Raw genomic sequence first — 18,685 nt, 5'->3', positions numbered from 1 at the left:
CTGAGTCACCGCCGTCCCCTAGCCCCGCGGCACGGCGAGGGGTCCTGGATCGGGGGCGCCCTGGACACCCCGCGTGCGCACCTGCCTCCCGGGCTCCCAGGAGCCTGCGAGCCGGCAGGGCGCAGAATCTTCCAGGGGCGTCCGGACGCGTCTGCTGGGGTTCAGAGCCGTCGGAGGAGTTTTGGGTAGGGGCGCCGCGCCCCCTGGTGGCCTCCGCAGGGATCGCAGGCAGGAGCTGGACCTGAGTCCGTCTCAGCTTATCTATTCATTTATTTTTATTATGATTATGATTATTTCTTTGAGATAGAATCTCGCTAAATTGCCCCAGGGTGGTCTAGAACTCCTGGGCTCAAGCGATCCCGCTACCTTGGCCTCCCAAAGTGCTGTATTACAGGCCTGAGCCACCGCACCCGGCCAATTACTATTAACTACTATTATTATTTTTAAAAATCTGACCTTACTGAGTCGTCCACACCCATTTTATAAATGAGGAAACTGAGGTCCGGAGAGGAACTGGGTTGAGGCCTTGCAGCATGAGTCGCAATGTACCATCATTTCAACTTGAGCTTGGACACTTCCTAAATGGGGAACTTACTGACTCCCAGAAAACGCGGCGCTATTTGTTTTTTTGTTTGTTTGTTTTTGTTTTTTGAGAGAGTCTCGCTCTGTCGCCCAGGCTGGAGTGCAGTGGTGCGATTTCAGCTCACTGCAGCCTACACCTCCTGGGTTCAAGAAATTCTCCTGCCTTAGCCTCCCGAGTAGCTGGGATTACAGGCATGCGCCACAACGCCTGGTTAATTTTGTATTTTTAGTAGAGATGGGGTTGGGGGAGGAAGAACAGAGAGATGCCGGTTAAAAAATACCAAACTACAGTCAGATAAGAGGAATAACTTCGGGCCGGGCACGGTGGTACACACCTGTAATCCCAGCACTTCCGGAGGCCGAGTGGGGCCGATCACTTGAGATCGGGATTTTGAGACCAGCCTGACCAACAGGGAGAAACCCCGTCTCTACTAAAAATGCAAAATTAGCCGGGCGTGGTGGCGCATGCCTGTAATCCCAGTTACTTGGGAGGCTGAGGCAGGAGAATTTCTGGACCCAGGGAGGCGGAAGTTGCGGTGAGCCGAGATTGAGCCATTGCACTCCAGCCTGGGCAAAAAGAGCAAAACTCTGTCTCAAAAAATAATAATAACAAATAAATAAAAATAATTAGCCAGGCGTGATGGTGCACACCTGTAGTCCCAGCTACTCAGAAGGCTGAAGTAGGAGGATTGCTTGAGCCGGGGAGGCAGAGGTTGCAGTGAACCAAGATTGTGCGCCACTGCACTCCAGCCTGGGCAACAGAGTGAGACTGTCTTAAAATAAATAAATAAATAAACAAACACATAAAAAATAAAATTACACATGTGGATCCAGCAATCCCACTTCTGGGTGTATATCCAAAGAAATTGAAATCAACATGTCAGGGCCAGGTACAGTGACTCACGCCTATAAATCCAGCAGTCTGGGAGGCTGAGGCAGGAGGCTGTCTTGATCCCAGGAGTTGCAACGTAGTGAGATGCCATCTCTACAAAAAGCACAAAAATAAAAACAAAAATAAATCAGATGAGAGTCCAGGCACAGTGGCTCACGCCTGTAATCCCAGCACTTTGGGAGATGGAGGGGGGCAGATCACGAGGTCAGGAGATCAACACCATCCTGGCTAACCCGGTGAAATCCCATCTCTACTAAAAATACAAAAAAAAATTAGCTGGGCGTGGAGGTGGGCACCTGTGGTCCCAGCTACTCAGAAGGCCGAGGCAGGAGAACCACTTGAACCCAGGAGGCGGAGGTTGCAGTGAGCAGAGATTGCGCCACTGCACTCCAGCCTGGGCAACAGAGCAAGACTCCATCTCAAAAATAAATTAATAAATAAAATAAAATAAAATAAAAATAAAAAATAAAAATCAGATGAGAATATGTACTGACACAAATAAAAAATAATATTTACAAATTAAAAAATTTAAACTCTATTTTAGCAACTTTGAAATATACAGTACATTCTTATTAACCATGGTTACCATGCTGTGCAATAGATCAGTGAAATATGTTTCTCCAGTCTCTCTGAAGCTTCGCACCCTTTGATCAACATCTTCTCTTTTCCCAACCCTCTCCCACTTCCCCAGCCTCTAGTAGCCACCTTTATACTGTTTCTGTGAGATTGACATTTTAAGATTCCATATAAAAATGGGATCATGTGGTGTTTGTCTTTCTGTGCCTGGTTTATTTCATTTAGCATAATGTACTCCGGTTCCATCCATGTTGTCGTGAATGGCAGAATTTCCTCCCTTTACAAGGCTGTATAGTATTCCATTGTGTGTATATGCAACATTTGCTTTGTCCATTATGTCCTTTGATGGACACTTAGGTTGCCTCCATATCTTGGCTATTGTGACCAGTGCTGCAATGAACTTGGGAGAGCAGATATTCCTTCAACATACTGATTTCAATTCCTTTGGAAATATAACCAGAGGTATATGAGTCTGCTGGATCCATATGTACAATTTTATTTTTATTTATTATACATATATATTTCTTTTCTTTTCTTTTTTTTTTTTTTTTTGAGATGAAGTCTTGCTCCTGTTGCCCAGATTGGAGTGCAGTAGCGTGATCACAGCTCACTGCAACCTCCGCCTCCTGGATTCAAGCGGTTCTCCTCCCTCAGCTTCCCAAGTAGCTGGGATTACAGGCATGTGTCACAACGCCTGGCTAATTTTGTATTTTTAGTGGAGATGGGGTTTCACCATGTTGGTCAGGCTGGTCTTGAACTCCTGACCTCAGGTGATTCACCCACCTTGGCCTCCCAAAGTGCTGGGATTACAGGCGTGAGCCACTGTGCCTGGCCCTTATTTTATATTTTAAAGTCTCACTATATTGGAATCCACTACATATGGAATCTCACTATGTTGCCCAAGCTGATCTCCAATTCTTGGTCTAAAGGGAACCTCCCACCTCAGCTTTCCAAGGAGCTGGGATTACAAGTGCAGGCTACCATGCCTGGCTGTCACACGTGTTGTTTTAAGTGTTTAGGCCAGGGTGGTTCATGCTCATAATCTTAGCATTTTGGGAAGCCAAGGCAGGCAGACTGCAATGTCAAGGCCAGGAGTGTGAGATCAGCGTAGGTAACACAGCAAGACCCCCACCCCACCCCCAACCCCCCGCCACCCCGCACCCCGCTTCATCTCTACAAAACCTTTTTTTTTTTTTTTTTTGAGACAGTCTTGCTCTGTTGCCCAGGCTGGAGCGCAGTGGCATGATCTCGGCTCACTGCAACCTCCGCCTCCCAGGTTCATGCCATTCTTCTGCCTTAGGCTCCCGAGTAGCTGGGACCACAGGAGCCTGCCACCACACCCGGCTAATTTTTTTTATAGTAGAGACAGGGTTTCACCGTGTTAGCTGCGATGGTCTCAATCTCCTGACCTCGTGATCTGCCTGCCTCGGCCTCCCAAAGTGCTGGGATTATAGGCGTGAGCCACCATGCCCAGCCTTTTTTTTTTTTTTTTTTGTATTTTTAGTACAGACAGGGTTTCACCATATTAGCCAGGATGGTCTCCTCCTGACCTCGTGATCCAACTTGTGATCCAGTTGGCCTCCCAAAGTGCTAGGATTATAGGAGTGAGCCACTGTGCCCGGCAATTTTTTTTTTTTTTTTTGAGACGGAATCTTGCCCTGTCACCCAGGGTGGAGTGCAATGGCTCAATCTCAGCTCACTGCAACCTCTGCCTCCTGGGTTCAAACGATTCTCCTGCCTCAGCCTCCTGAGTAGCTGGGATTACAGGCACCTGCCACCATACCCAGTTTAGTTCTGTATTTTTAGTAGAGACGGGGTTTCACAATGTTGGCCAGGCTGGTCTCGAACTCCTGACCTCGTGATCTGCCCACCTCAGCCTCCCGAAGTGCTAGAATTACAGGCTGAGCCACCGCACCCAACCCAAAACATTTTTTTTTTTTTTTTTTTTTTTTTGTTGAGACGGAGTCTCGCTGTGTCGCCCAGGCTGGAGTGCAGTGGCCGGATCTCAGCTCACTGCAAGCTCCGCCTCCGGGTTTTATGCCATTCTCTCGCCTCAGCCTCCCGAGTAGCTGGGACTACAGGCGCCCGCCATCTCGCCCGGCTAATTTTTTGTATTTTTTTAGTAGAGACGGGGTTTCACCGTGTTAGCCAGGATGGTCTCGATCTCCTGACCTCGTGATCCGCCCGTCTCGGCCTCCCAAAGTGCTGGGATTACAGGCTTGAGCCACCGCGCCCGGCCAACATTTTTTTAAATTAAAAAATTAGCTGGGTGTGGTGGCAGGCCTCTACAGTCCCAGTTACTCAGGAGGCTGAGGCAGGATGATCCCTTGAGCCTAGGAGTTCAAGGTTGCAGTTAGCTATGATTGTGCCACTTTACTCCACCTGGGACCATGGTGACAGAGCCAGACCCTGTTTCAAACAAACAAACAAATAGTAAATGTTCTAGTAGCCACACTAAAAAAAAAGTAAAAAGAGCAAGTGAAGATAACTTTATGTACTTTATCTAACTGGATACATCCAAAATATTATTATTTCAACATGTATCCAGTTTCAGAATTATTATTGTTAATTTTCCTTGTTTTTTTAGATAGAGTCTAGCTCTGTCCCCCAGGCTGGAGTGCAATGGCGCGATTTCGGCTCATTGCAAACTCCACCTCCCGGGTTCTAGTGATTCTCCTGCCTCAGCCTCTTGAATAGCTGGAACTACAGGCACGCGCCACCACACCTGGCTAATTTTTGTATTTTTAGTAGAGACACGGGGTTTCGCCATGTTGGCCAGGGTGGTCTCAAACTCCTGACCTCAGGTGATCTGCCCTCCTTGGCCTCCCGAAGTGCTGGGATTACACGCATGAGCCACTGCGCCCGGCCTCAGCATCAGAATTCTTCATGAGATACTTTACATTCCTTTCATCGCACTAAGCCTTCAAACTCCAGCGTGGATTTTACACTGCAGGCGAATCCCATTTTGGACCAGCCATGTTTCAAGCTCTTAAAGGCAACATGTGGCCAGTGACTGCCCTATCTAACAGCATAGCGGTGAGCCCTGGCCTGAACACGGATCTCTACTGCGGCTTCCCTGAAGTCCAGATTTAACAGCATGTGAAGATGGACCTCTGGAAGGTAGTGTGGAGACTACAGGCTCTGGAGCCAAATTCCAGGGGTTCAAATATTGGCTGTACAATTTCTTTTTTCTTTCTTTAAAAAACAAACAAACAAAAACAGGGTCTTGTCCTGTGGCCCAGGCTGGAGTACAGTGGCAAGAGCTCAGCATACTGCAACCTCTGCCTCCCAGGCTGAAGCAATTCTCCTGCCTCAGCCTCCTGATGAGCTGGGACTATAGGCCCACACCACCACGCCCAGCTAATTTTTTGTATTTTTAGTAGAGATGGGGTTTCACTATGTTGGTCAGGCTGATTTCAAAATCCTGGCCTCAAGGGATCTACCCACCTTGGCCTCCCAAAGGGCTGGGATTACAGGGGTGAGTCACCGCACCTGGCTGACACCCTGATTTTGACTTTTGGCCTCCAAAACTGTGAAAGAATGAATTTCTCTTGTTTTAAGTCACTGAATTGGTAGTAATTTGTTATAGTAGCAGTTAAGAAACTAATGCAATCTGTTTGGGCTTCTGTCTCCTCCTTACTAACGGCAGAGTTTCTGAGGCTTTTAGAGAACATCTTTTCCAACCCTTCCTCATAGGGAAGGAAACTGAGGCTCAGAGAGAGGATGGAGCCTGAACGAGATCTCAGGCTTCCAGCTCTTCATCCAAGCTCTGTGGGTCACTGTGGAAATTTACAGGATATTTTTCTTTTTTTGAGACGGAGTCTTGTTCTGTCACCCCAGACTAGAGTGCAGTGGTACGATCTCGGCTCACTGCAACCCCTGCCTCCCGGGTTCAAGCAATTCTCCTGGCTCAGCCTCCCAAGTAGCTGGAATTATAGGTACACACCACCATGCCCGGTTAATTTTTTTTTTATATTTTTAGTGGAGACGGGGTTTCACTATGTTGGCCAGACTGGTCTTGAACTCCTGACCTCGTGATCTGGCCGCCTCAGCCTCCCAAAGTTCTGGGATTACAGGCGTGAGCCACCGTGCCCAGCCAGTTACAGGATATTTTTCCTGTTTAAAAAAAAAATAGGCCGGGCGCAGTGGCTCATGTCTGTAATCTCAGCACTTTGGGAGGACGAGGTGGGTGGATCACCTGAGGTCAGGAGTTCGAGACCAACCTGGCCAACATGGTGAAACCCCGTCTCTACTAAAAGTACAAAAAAAATTAGCCGAGTGTGGTGGTACATGTCTGTACTCCCAGCTACTTGGGAGGCTGAGACTTGAAACAATCTCTCGAATCTGGGAGGCAGAGGTTGCAGTGAGCCGAGATTGCACCACTGCACTCCAGCTTGGGCGACAGAGTGAGACTCCATCTCAAAAAAAAAAAAAAAAGTACAGAATGTGGACTGAACATAGAGGCTCACACCTGTAATCCTAACACTTTGGGAGTCTGAAGCAGGAGGATCCCTTGAGGCCAGCAGTTTGAGATCAGCCTGGGCAATATAGTGAGAACCCCATCTCTACTAAATTAGCTGGGTGTGGTGGTGCACACCTATAGTCCCAGCTGCTTGTGAGACTGAGATAGGAAGTTTACTTGAGTCTAGGAGTTTGAGGCTGCCGTGAGCTGTGATCACCACGCTGCACTCCAACCTGGGTCACAGAATAAAGGTCTCAAAACAGAAACAAAAAACCCAGAATATTTATTGAGTTTTCTTTTAAGGCTGAAACTGAGAGCACAAAGTTTGGTTGGAGTCCTAGTTTGGTTGTTTACTTGCTTTGTGGCCTTGGACAAGATTCTACCTTCCCTGTGCCTCAGTTTCTCCCTCTGTAAAATGGGCATGGTGAGATAAGTCATCTCAGAGGATTGTAGTTTGGAGGGCTGTTGTGAGAATCAATGTTACTGTGCAGCATAGTCCTGGAAGTGTTTGTAAATGCTGTAAGACGGGCCAGGCACAGTGGCTCATGCCTCTAATACCAGCACTTTGGGAGGCTGAGGTGGGTGGATCACAAGGTCAGGAGTTTGAGACCAGCCTGGCCAACAATGGTGAAACCCCGTCTCTACTACAAATACAAAAATTTGGCCAGGCGTGGTGGCTCACGCCTATAATTGCAGCACTTTGGGAGGCCGAGATGGGCGGATCACAAGGTCAGGAGATCGAGACCATCCTGGCGAACACGGTGAAACCCCGTCTCTACTACAAATACAAAAATTTGGCCAGGCGTGGTGGCTCACGCCTATAATTGCAGCACTTTGGGAGGCCGAGATGGGCGGATCACAAGGTCAGGAGATCGAGACCATCCTGGCGAACACGGTGAAACCCCGTCTCTACTAAAAAAATACAAAAAACTAGCCGGGCGAGGTGGCGGGCGCCTGTAATCCCAGCTACTCGGGAGGCTGAGGCAGGAGAATGGCGTAAACCCGGGAGGCGGAGCTTGCCGTGAGCTGAGATCCGGCCACTGCACTCCAGCCTGGGCCACAGAGCGAGACTCCGTCTCAAAAAAAAAAAAAAAAAATTAGCCAGGCGTGGTGGTGGATGCCTATAATCCCAGCTACTCGGGAGGCTGAGACAGGAGAATCGCTTGAAGCCAGGAGGCAGAGGCGACAGTGAGCCGAGATCGCACTTTGTACTCCAGCCTGGGCAACAAGAATGAAATTCTGTCTCAAAAAAAAAAAAAAAAGGCTGGGCGCAGGTGCAGTGGCTCACGCCTGTAATCCCAGCATTTTGGGAGGCCAAGGCAAGTGGATCACGAGGTCAGGAGTTCGAGGCCAGCCAGGCCAAGATGGTGAAACCCCTGTCTCTACTAAAAACACAAAAATTAGCCAGGCACGGTGGCAGGTGCCTGTAATCCCAGCTACTGGAAGGCTGAGGCAGGGGAATTGCTTGAACGAGGGAGGCAGAGCTTGTGGTGAGCCGAGAATGTGCCACTGCACTCCAGCCTGGGCGACAGAGCAAGACTCCATCTCAAAAAAAAAAAAAAAAAATAGCCAGGTGTGGTGGTGCGCACCTGTAGTCCCAGCTGCTCAGGAGGCTGAGGCAGGAGAATTGCTTGAACCCGGGAGGCGAAGGTGGCAGTGAGCTGAGGTCGCACCACTGCACTCCAGCCTGGGTGACAGAGCAAGACTCAGACTCGGAAAAAAAAAAAGCAAAAAAATGCTATAAGACAAGAAAAGTAAATGAGATGCAACAATTGGAAGGCAAGAGAGAAAACTGCCAAATAGATTATCTTTTCTTTTCTTTTTTTGAGATGGGGGCCTTACTCAGCTGTCCAGCCTGGAGTGTATTGTCATGATCATGGCCCACTGCAGCCTTGACCTTCCTGGGCTCAAGTGATCCACTCACCTTAACCTTCCGAGTATGTGGGACTACAGGCACATGCCACCATGCCATGCGATTTTTTCTGTGTATTTTTTGGAAAGACACGGTGTTTGACTATGTTGCCCAGGCTGGTCTCGAACTCCTGGGCTCAAGCGATCTACCAGCCTTAGCCTTCCAAAGTACTGGGATTACAGGTGTGAACCAGGGCGCCTGGACAGGTCTCTTCTTGTCCTTTTTTTTTTTGTGAGACGGAGTCTTGCTGTTGGCCAGACTGGAGTGCAGTGGCACAATCTCGGCTCACTGCAACCTCTGACTCTCAGGTTCAAGTGATTCTCCTGCTTCAGCCTCCTCCCGAGTAGCTGGGACTACAGGCGCGTACCACCAAGCCCGGCTAATTTTTTTTTGTAGATACGGGTTTCACCATGTTAGCCAGGATGGTCTTGATCTCCTGACCTCGTGATCCACCCACCTCAGCCTCCCAAAGTGCTGGGATTACAGGTGTGAGCCACTGTGCCCAGCCAGGTCTCTTTTTTTTTTTTTTTTTTTTTTTTTGAGGCGGAGTCTCGCTCTGTCGCCCGGACTGGAGTGCAGTGGCCGGATCTCAGCTGACTGCAAGCTCCGCCTCCCGGGTTTGCGCCATTCTCCCGCGTCAGCCTCCCGAGTAGCTGAGACTACAGGCGCCTGCCACCTCGCCCGGCTAGTTTTTGTATTTTTAGTAGAGGCGGGGTTTCACTGTGTTAGCCAGGATGGTCTCGATCTCCTGACCTCGTGATCCGCCCGTCTCGGCCTCCCAAAGTGCTGGGATTACAGGCTTGAGCCACCGCGCCCGGCCAGGTCTCTTTTTAAATGCTCCTTTGACAGAGAAACCTCCCCTACCCTCCCGTCCACTCCTCTCCTTCACAGTTAAAATGATGTTCCACATTCTTGTCCTTCATGACACTTATCAGGTTTGTATGATTATTAGTTCATTGATTCTTTTTTTTTTCTTAAAGACAGAGTCTTGCTCTGTCACCCAGGTTGGAGTACAGTGGTGCAATTTCGGCTCACTGCAACCTCTGTCTCCCGGGTTCAAGCGATTCTCCGACCTCAGTCTCCCCAGTAGCTGGGATTACATCCATGCACCACCATGCCCAGCTAATTTGTTTGTTTTTGAGATGGGACTCTCACTCTGTTGCCCAGGCTGGAGTACAATGGCACAATCTCAGCTCACGCAATCTCTACCTCCCGGGTTCAAGCAATTCTCATGCCTTGGCCTCCCAAGTAGCTGAGATTCCAGGCGCATGCCACCATGCCTGGCTAATTTTTATATTTTTAGTAGAGATGGGGTTTCACCATGTTGCTCAGGCTGGTCTTGAACTCCTGATCTCTGGTAATCCACCTGCCTTGGTCTCCCAAAGAGCTGGGATTACAGGCATGAGGCTGTGCCCGGCCTAATTTTTGTATTTTTAATAGAGACGGGGTTTCACCACGTTGCCTAGGACGGTCTCAAACTCCTGACCTCAAGTGATCTGCCTGCCTTGTTCTCCCAAAGTGCTGGGATTACAGGTGTGAGTCACCGCACCTGGCCTAATCCATTGAATTTTTTTTTTTTTTTTTTTTTTGAGACAGAGTTTCACTCTTGTTGCCCGGGCTGGAGTATAGTGGCCGCGATCTCGGCTCACTGCAAACTCTGCCTCCTGGGATCAAGCGATTCTCCTGCCTCAGCCTTCCGAGTAGTTGGGATTAGAGGCATGTGCCACCATGCCCGGCTAATCTTGTATTTTTAGTAGAGACAAGGTTTATCCATGTTGGTCAGGTCATGTTGGTCAGGCTGGTCTCGAACTCCCAACCTCACATGATCCGCCCGCCTCAGCCTCCCAAAGTGCTGGGATTACAGGCGTGAGCCACTGCATCTGGCCCCCTTACACTCCTAACTATTGAAGGCCTCTGCCTGGGCAGCATAGCAAGACCCCGTCTCTACAAAAAAGTAAATAAAAGCAGCCAGGAGTGGTGGTGTGCACCTGTAGTCCTAACTATTTGGGAGGCTGAGGTGGGAGGACTCCTTTAGCCCAGGAGTTCAAAGATTGCAGTGAGTTATGACTGCACCATTGAACTCCAGCCTGGGCAACACAGTGAAACCTTGTCTAAAATTTAAAAAATGTATTGAGGACCCCAAAGAGTTTTTGTTGATGTGTATGATTTCTACCAATATTTACTGTATTAGAAGTTAAAACTGAGAAATTTTAGAAATATTTGTTGATTCACTTAAAAGGAGCTGGGTGCAGTAGCACACACCTGTAATCCCAGCTACTTGGGAGACTGGGGTGGAAGTACTGCTTTAGTTTGAGACCAGCCTGGGCAGCACAACAAGACCCCCATCTCTAAAAATAAATAATAATAATAATAATAAATTAATTTTGTGTTGGCCGGCTGCAGTGACTCACACCTATAATCCCAGCACTTTGGGAGGCCGAGGAGGGTGGATTATGAGGTCAGGAGATCGAGACCAGCCTGGCTAACACGGTGAAACCCCGTCACTACTAAACATATGAAAAATTCACCCGGCACGGTGGCACATGCCTGTAGTCCCAGCTACTCGGGAGGCTGAGGCAGGAGAATTGCTTGAACCCAGGAGGCGGAGGTTGCAGCGAGCCGAGATTGTGCCATTGCACTCCAGCCTGAGCGAAAGAGCAAGATTCCGTCTCAAAAAAAAAATAAAATAGGCTGGGCATGTGGCTCACGCCTGTAATCCCAGAACTTTGGGAGGCCGAGGCGGGTGGATCATGAGGTCAGGAGATTGAGACCATCTTGGCTAACACGGTGAAACCCCATCTCTACTAAAAATACAAAAAATTAGTCGGGCATGATGGCAGGCTCCTGTAGTCCCAGCTACTCGGGAGGCTGAGGCAGGAGAATCACTTGAACCCCGGAAGTGGAGGTTGCAGTGAGCCGAGATCGCACCACTGCACTCCAGCCTGGGTGACAGAGCGAGACTCCGTCTCATAAATAAATAAATAAATAAATAAATAAATAAAATAAAATAAAAATACAAAATTAATTGTATGTTAATGTAAGTTATATCTTTTAAATGAAAATAACCATGTTTTCCAAATTTTTTTTTTTTTTACCAAGTGCAACTCATTTAAACATTTTTTGTAGAGATTGGGGTCTTCCTATGTTGCCCAGGCTGGTCTTTTTATTTATTTTATTTTATTTATTTATTTATTTATTTTTTTGAGACGGAGTCTCGCTCTGTCGCCCAGGCTGGAGTGCAGTGGTGCAATCTCGGCTCACTGCAAGCTCCGCCTCCCGGGTTCACGCTATTCTCCTGCCTCAGCCTCCCGAGTAGCTGGGACTACAGGCGCCCGCCACCTCACCCGGCTAGTTTTTCGTATTTTTTAGTAGAGATGGGGTTTCACTGTGTTAGCCAGGATGGTCTCGATCTCCTGACCTCGTGATCCGCCCGTCTCGGCCTCCCAAAGTGCTGGGATTACAGGCTTGAGCCACCGTGCCCGGCCTCTTTTTATTTTTTTTGAGATGGAGTTTCACTCTTGTTGTTCAGGCTGGAGTGCAATGGCACAATCTTGGCTCACCGAAGCCTCCACCTCCTGGATTCAAATGATTCTTCTGCCTCAGCCTCCCAAGTAGCTGGGATTACAGGTATGTGCCACCACGCCCAGCTAATTTTTGTACTTTTAGTAGACATGGGGTTTCTCCATGTTGATCGGGCTGGTCTTGAACTCCCGACATCAGGTGATCCACCGCCTTAATCTCCCAAAGTGCTGGGATTACAGGCGTAAGCCACTGCGCCCAGCCCTCCAAGCTGGTCTTGAACTCCTGGGCTCAAGCCATCCTCCCACCTTGACCTCCCAAAGTCCTGGAATTACAGGCACGTACCACCGTGTCCAGCCTGAAACAAAAATTTAGTGAGAAGAAGGGCATCATTTTAATTTTTGCAAATCACTTTCACATCAGGCTTAACAGAAGACAGCTGGGTCCTCACGTGCGTGTCTGCGTTTGGTCTGTTGCAATATCGTGGAAACTGCACTGGCCAATATGGTGAAACCCCATCTCTACTAAAAATACAAAAAAATTAGCCAGGCGTGATGGTGCATGACTGTAGTCTCAGCTACTTGGGAGGCTGAGGCGGGAGAATTGCTTGAACACGGGAGGTGGAGGTTGCAGTAAGCCGAGATCGTGCCACTGCACTCCAGCCTGGGGAAGGCTGAGAGCCCGCGCCCGCAACTATGTATTATTATTATGGTATATCATATATAATGTCAATATTATTATGATAATAATTTTTTTGAGACGGGGTCTTGCTTTGTTGCCCAGGCTGGAGTGCAGTGGCCCCATCTGAGTTTACTGCAAACTTGCTCTCCGAATTCTCCTACCTCAGCCTCCCAAGTAGCTGGAATCACAGGCACACGCCACCACGCCCGGCTAATTTTTTGTATTTTTAGTAGAGATGGGGTTTTGCCATGTTTGCCAGGCTGGTCTCAAACTCCTGACTTCATGTGAACCACCTGCCTTAGCCTCTCAAAGTGCTGGAATTACAGGCGTGAGCCACCGTGCCCCACTTATGATAATAATTTTGAACTTGTAGACTCCCTGAAAGGGTGCTGGGGAACCCCCTAAGGTTTTTGGGCTGCAGGCTGAGATTCACTCCCTAGCTTTTGGTTCCACAGGACCCAGATGTGTGTATCCTGGAAACTGAACACCTTTGGAACCAAGGTGACCTAGGTTTAAGAGCAAGCTGAGTGCAAGCAGTGAGCTCTGGTACTTTTAGCCCCCTTGAGCCTGGCGTCTTCACCTCTAACATAGGGATGGCGGTGATAAGATTAATAAAAGCACATCCCTGTAGGGCTGCAACGAAGCCCACAGGAGATAAGGCTCAGAATCATGCCTGCCGGTCACAAAGCATACAATCAACATTTGCTGTTATAACTTGGGAAATGTCATTTTATTTTATCACCGGCACCTTTTATTCATGCAGTTAATTTATCCCAAGGCCTGTCCTGTGCTGGGCAGTGCTGGGGACAAGGTGATGACTGAGATAGCCTTGACCCTGCCCTTATGGGGCTCCCAGTTCAGTGGGTCACGGAGTTTTTATTTGAGGAATTGCTCTGGCTGGACGCGGTGGCTCATGCCTATAAAATCCCACCACTTTGGGAGGCTTTGAAGGGTGGATCACCTGAGGTCAGGAGTTCGAAACCAGCTTGGCCAACATGGTGAAACCCCATCGCTACTAAAAAAAAAAATTAGCCGGGTGTGGTGGCATGCGCCTGTAGTCCCAGCTACTCAGGAGGCTGAGGCAGGAGAATCACTTGAACCCGGGAGGCGGAGGTTGCAGTGAGTCAAGATCATGCCACTGCACTACAGCCTGGGTGACAGAGCGAGACTCTGTCTCAATAATAATAATAATAATAATAATAATAATAATAATAATAAAATAAAGGAATTGCCCTGGGCACCAGGTCCTGGAGGTACATGAGTTCTCAAGACTGAGAAGGCAAGGAAGAACATTCTAGGGAATGGGAACAGTGTGCAATAAATTGTGGCAACTGGAGAACGGCACGTGCTCTGGAATGGCAACTACCCAGGGTCACTGAGTCCATTTCTTTGCCTAAAACATCACAGTTCTGTTGCTGGTGAGAAACAAGTGTGTGTATCTGGTTTACCTGTCCTCTTTCCCCCTTTCTCTGTTTGTATAAATAGGTCCTTGATTCTGTTTTTATTTTTCTTTCCTTCTTTCTTTCTTTTTTTGAGACGGAGTTGCACTCTTTTTGCCCTGACTGGAGTGTAGTGGCGCGATCTTGACTCACTGCAACATCCGTCTCCCGGGTTCAAGCGATCTCCTGCTTCAGCCTCCAGAGTAGCTGGGATTATAGGCATATGCCACCAGGCCTGGCTAATTTTGTATTTTTAGTAGAGATGAGGTTTCATCATGTTGGCCAGGCTGGTCTCGAACTCCTGACCTCAGGTGATCTGCCCTCCTCAGCTTCCCAAAGTGCTGGGATTACAGGCGGGAGCCACCGTGCCCCGCCCTGTTCTGGTTGTGTGTGTGTGGAAGTCCCACTTCTGATCCAACCTCAGTCTCTCATGCTGCAGATCTTTCCTTTGCTGTACATCCATCCACAGCCTCTCCAGTGGAGACTTGGGATGTCCCAGCAAAAAAGATGCCCGGGAGGACGCGGAGTAGGGGCTAGGCGCCTCCACTGTCCCCCATCCGGGGGCCTTCTCTTGGGGCCGGGTGAGTCAGCCCCCGGCGGCTCCCGCGTCATCCCGGCCGCTCCGCTCAGCGCTATTTCGGGCTCCGGGCGCTATAAATAGAGGCTCGCCGAGCCGTGCCGCCCCCCTCCATTCGGGCCCCCCTGCGTCCCCGGCCCCGCCGCGATCACCGGGCCGCGCGTCACCGCGGCTAAGTTTAGAGGCGGGCGGGGACGGCAGCCTGGTCACTGCGCCCCCCGGCGGTGCCTGCTTCCAGAGCCTTCGGCCGGGCTGCTCTCCGCGCCCCCCATTCAGGTCCCCTCGGGCGGAATTGGAGGTGAGGGTCCGGTCCTCAAAGTCTCCGTCCCCACCCCAGCCGTTCCGGGGCGCACAAAGGGCTCTAAGTTGAGAGGAGGGGAAGGTTTGGGACGGGAGCAGGGGCCGGAGCTGGGGAGTGGCCCAAACTGGAGTTGCGGCTGAATTCTGGAACTTGGGGCGTTTGGAATAAAGAGGCGGAATCGGAGCGTGCATACGGCTGGTGGATTCGAACGCTCAACTCTGGGAGCCAGGGAGATTCGAATCCGGGATTCCAAAGTTTAATTTTGAAACTGCTTAGGCCGGGAGCAGCGGCTCACTCCAGTAATCCCGACACTTTCGGAGGGCGAGAAGGGAGGATCGCTTGAGCCCAGGAGTTCGAGACCAGCCTGGGCTATAGTGAGACTCCCCCCCCCACCCCGCCTCTACAAAAAAATACAAACGTTGGCTAGGCGTGGTGGCGCGCGCCTGTGGTACAGCTACAAGGGGAAGTGATGTGGGAGCCCGGGAGGTTGAGGCTGCAGTGAGGTGTGATCGCACCACGGCTCTCCAGCCTGGGTGACACAGAGAGACTCCCTCTCAAAAAAATAAAAAATAAAAAATAGAAAAAGAAGAAGAAGAAGAAAAAAAAAAGAAACTGAGGGTAGAAATCCAATACCCAACTTGGAAATAACGTAGAACCCAGGGCAACTTTTTCCCCTCGCTCTTAACTAATGTTAACAGATTTAGAATTCCACTGATCGCACTTCTACTTCCAGGAATTCCTTTGCTGCACTTCTACTTCAAGGAAATGGGTCGGGAGCGGGGACGGGACCTCCTTCTAGGTGGTCTTGCCCCCGCTGGGTTCTGGCGGAGCGAAGCTGCCCCGGCTCCCCAACACTTCCAATTCTCTTGTGGTGCACCATCGCCCCCTGGCAGAAAACGCAGGAGTTGCAGGGTTAAGTCTGGCAATTCCATTCCCCAAGGGGATAACTGAGTCACAAGCCCTTCTACTTGGGATGACCTACTTCTAGAATTGCTGTATGGTCTTGGATACAGAGGTATATTTCTTTTTTCTTTTTTCGTTTTTTGAGACAGAGTCTTGCCCCGTCGCCCAGGCTGGAGTGCAGTGTCTCGATATCAGCTCACTACAACCTCTGCCTCCCAGGTTCAAGCGATTCTCCTGCCTCAGCCTCCCAAGAAGCTGGGATTACAGGCATGCGCCACCATGCCCAGCTAATCTTGTATTTTTAGCAGAGACGGGGTTTTGCCATGTTGGCGAGGCTGGTTTCGAACCCCTGACCATAGGTGATCCGCCCGCCTCGGCCTCCCAAAGTGCTAGGATGACAGGCGCAAGTCACTGTGCCCGGCCTTTTTTCTTTCTTTTCTTTTTTTCTTTATTTGTTCTCACTCTTTACAGGCATGAGCCACCATGCCCAGGAAAAAAAAAATAGGTAAAATGGGAAAATGTAGACACAGAGACAAACACCCATAGACGAAAGACTGATGTGAAGAAAGAAACAGAGGGATGGTCATGTACATGCAGGCAAGTACAGGTAAAAAGATCAATGAACATAACAGAAATGTCAGAAATAGACTTGTGTGTGTATGGGAATTTGGTATGTGATGAAGGTAGAATTTTAGAACAGTGGAGAAAAGATCTACGTTTGGTCAACTTGAGACAATTGGTTATATCACTCATAAACAACAACCTCGGTGCACTTTCAAAAATAAATCTTGGCCAGGCGTGGTGGCTCATGCTTATAATCCCAGCACTTTGGGAGGCAGAGGCGGGTGGATCACCTGAGGTCAGGAGTTCGACACCAGCCGGGCCAACATGGTGAAACTCCGTCTCTACTAAAAATACAAAAGTTAGCTGGGCGGGCGCCTGTAATCCCAGCTACTTGGGAGGCTGAGGCAGGAAAATCGCTTGAATCTGGGAAGCAGAGGTTGCAGTGAGCCTGTAGATTGCGCCATTGCACTCCAGCCTGGGCAACAAGAGCAAAACTCCATCTCAAAAAATAATAAATAAATAAATAAATCTTACATAGATTAAAGCCAGATGACCTGCTCATTCTAGGTCATCATTGTTTGGGAGGGTGTCTGTGTCCCTCACTGAAGCATAAGCTCTGGGAGGACAACACAACACGGAGCTTTTATCTTTTACACAGATAAAAGAAATGATAGAATGTATCATTATGGCCGTGCGCCATGGCTCACGCCTGTAATCTCAGCACTTTGGGGGGCTGAGGCAGGTGGACCAACTGAAGTGAAGAGTTCGATACCAGCCTGGCCAAAATCGTGAAACCCCGTCTCTACTAAAAATACAAAAAAAAAAAAAAATTAGCCAGGCATGGTGGCGCATGCTTGTAATCCCAGCTACTAAGGAGGCAGGAGAATCGCTTGAACCCAGGAGGTGGAGGTTGCAGTGAACTGAGATCGCACCATTGCACTCCAGCCTGGGTAATAAGAGCGAAACTCTGTCTCAAAAAAAAAAAAAAGAATTTATCACTATGACCCTGGGTTATGGCAGGGCTCTTAACACACCAAAAGCAAAAGTCAGACCGGAACAGATTGATAAATAGCTGTACATAAACACAAATAACTTCTGTGCCAAAAATAACTAAAGTTAAAACCCAAAGTAGAAACTAGGAGGAAATGTTTGCAATATAGGTAACTAAGGATTAGAATCAGAATCCATAAAGTACCCCTAGAAATTAATAGTAATAAAAAAGCCATACAACCCATTTAAAAAATGGACAAGGAATATGAGCAAGCAATTCACAGAAGACAAAATTTATAAGACCAGTACATTCACAAAAACCGTTCCATTTCCTTAGTAATCAGAGAGCTGCAAGTTAGAACAGTGTGATACTATCCTTTCAGGAAGTGACTAATACTAACTCATCAGCCAGGCCCCTGCTCAGATGTCCCTTCCTCCAGGAAGCCCTTCCGGACTCGGCGGCTGAGTCAGGCGCTCCCTCTGACCCCCACCCCACGGCTCTCCCGGGATCTCCCATCCCAGACCTGCCCATTCTAAGTCATCACTGTTTGGGAACGTGTCTGTATCCCTTACTGAACCGTAAGCTCCGGGAGGACAACACGGGGCTGTCGTTGGTCACTGCTGTTTCACCAGCACGGACTCGCACAGGACCGGGAACAGAGGAAGCGCGTGGGGGGAATAGGTGTGGAATAAATGAATGAATGGGGAAACTGAGGCCAAGTCAATGTCTGAGTTGGGATTCAAACTTAAGCCTCTCCGTACTGAGAGGAGGGACCAAGTTGGATCTCCTGCGATCTCTTCTCCACTGAGCCCTGCCAGGATTCCTGGCACACAGAAGCGCTCAGTATGGGCTTTGGAAATGAACAATTTGGGAGCCAGATCCTCTGAGGCCACATGTCTCTCCTCCCACGAACTCCGCGGTCCTCCAGGACCATAGAGAGTTGCATAGAGATCGCCCTGCTCTATGCGCTATTCTCCTGGGGAGCGGGGCCAGAGAGGCCGGAAGTGCGGCGAGCCCTGGGCCGCGCTGGCCGTGCTGGCGGTGGACTGCTTCAGTCCCTCTCCAGTCTTTCCCTTGAGGCTCCAAGACCAGCAACTGAGCTCGCGGCTCTGAAACCGTGAGGCCGGGACCAGAGGGGCGGGAGGCGGAGACTGCAGGTGGAGATTGGCAACCGCGGAAGCCAATCATTGCCGAGTCTGAGAGATGGACAAGGCCAGGCGTGGGGAGGGCGTCCAGATGTAGCCCCGGGGGCTGGGCGAACGGAAGTCGGGGGACGGTGGGGGCGG

General features: G+C 49.5%; 1 protein-coding gene across 6 annotated transcripts in view; it reads left to right on the top strand.

Annotated features, from left to right (window-relative positions):
- Positions 1-18,685, top strand: part of ERCC1 (ERCC excision repair 1, endonuclease non-catalytic subunit) — a 49,882-nt gene that overhangs the window by 12,109 nt on the left and 19,088 nt on the right. For 3 of the 6 annotated variants that reach the window (XR_004440417.1, XM_033223678.1, XM_033223679.1), the window contains exon 1: positions 17,955-18,516. The exons of 1 other annotated variant lie outside the window; for it this stretch is intronic. Coding sequence is in view for 3 of the 5 variants with exons in the window: in XM_033223678.1 (XP_033079569.1) it covers positions 18,293-18,516 (224 nt within the window). In the remaining 2 variants the exon portion in view is untranslated. Of the gene's footprint in view, positions 1-17,948; positions 18,517-18,537; positions 18,557-18,685 lie in introns of those variants that run through there. 2 more of the 6 variants (XM_033223680.1, XM_033223684.1) reach the window with 2 other exon arrangements.

This window comes from Trachypithecus francoisi, unplaced genomic scaffold, assembly GCF_009764315.1.
Source record: "Trachypithecus francoisi isolate TF-2019V2 unplaced genomic scaffold, Tfra_2.0 Lachesis_group12, whole genome shotgun sequence".
NCBI lineage: Eukaryota > Metazoa > Chordata > Mammalia > Primates > Cercopithecidae > Trachypithecus > Trachypithecus francoisi.
This window is presented reverse-complemented; position numbering and strand designations above follow the sequence as displayed.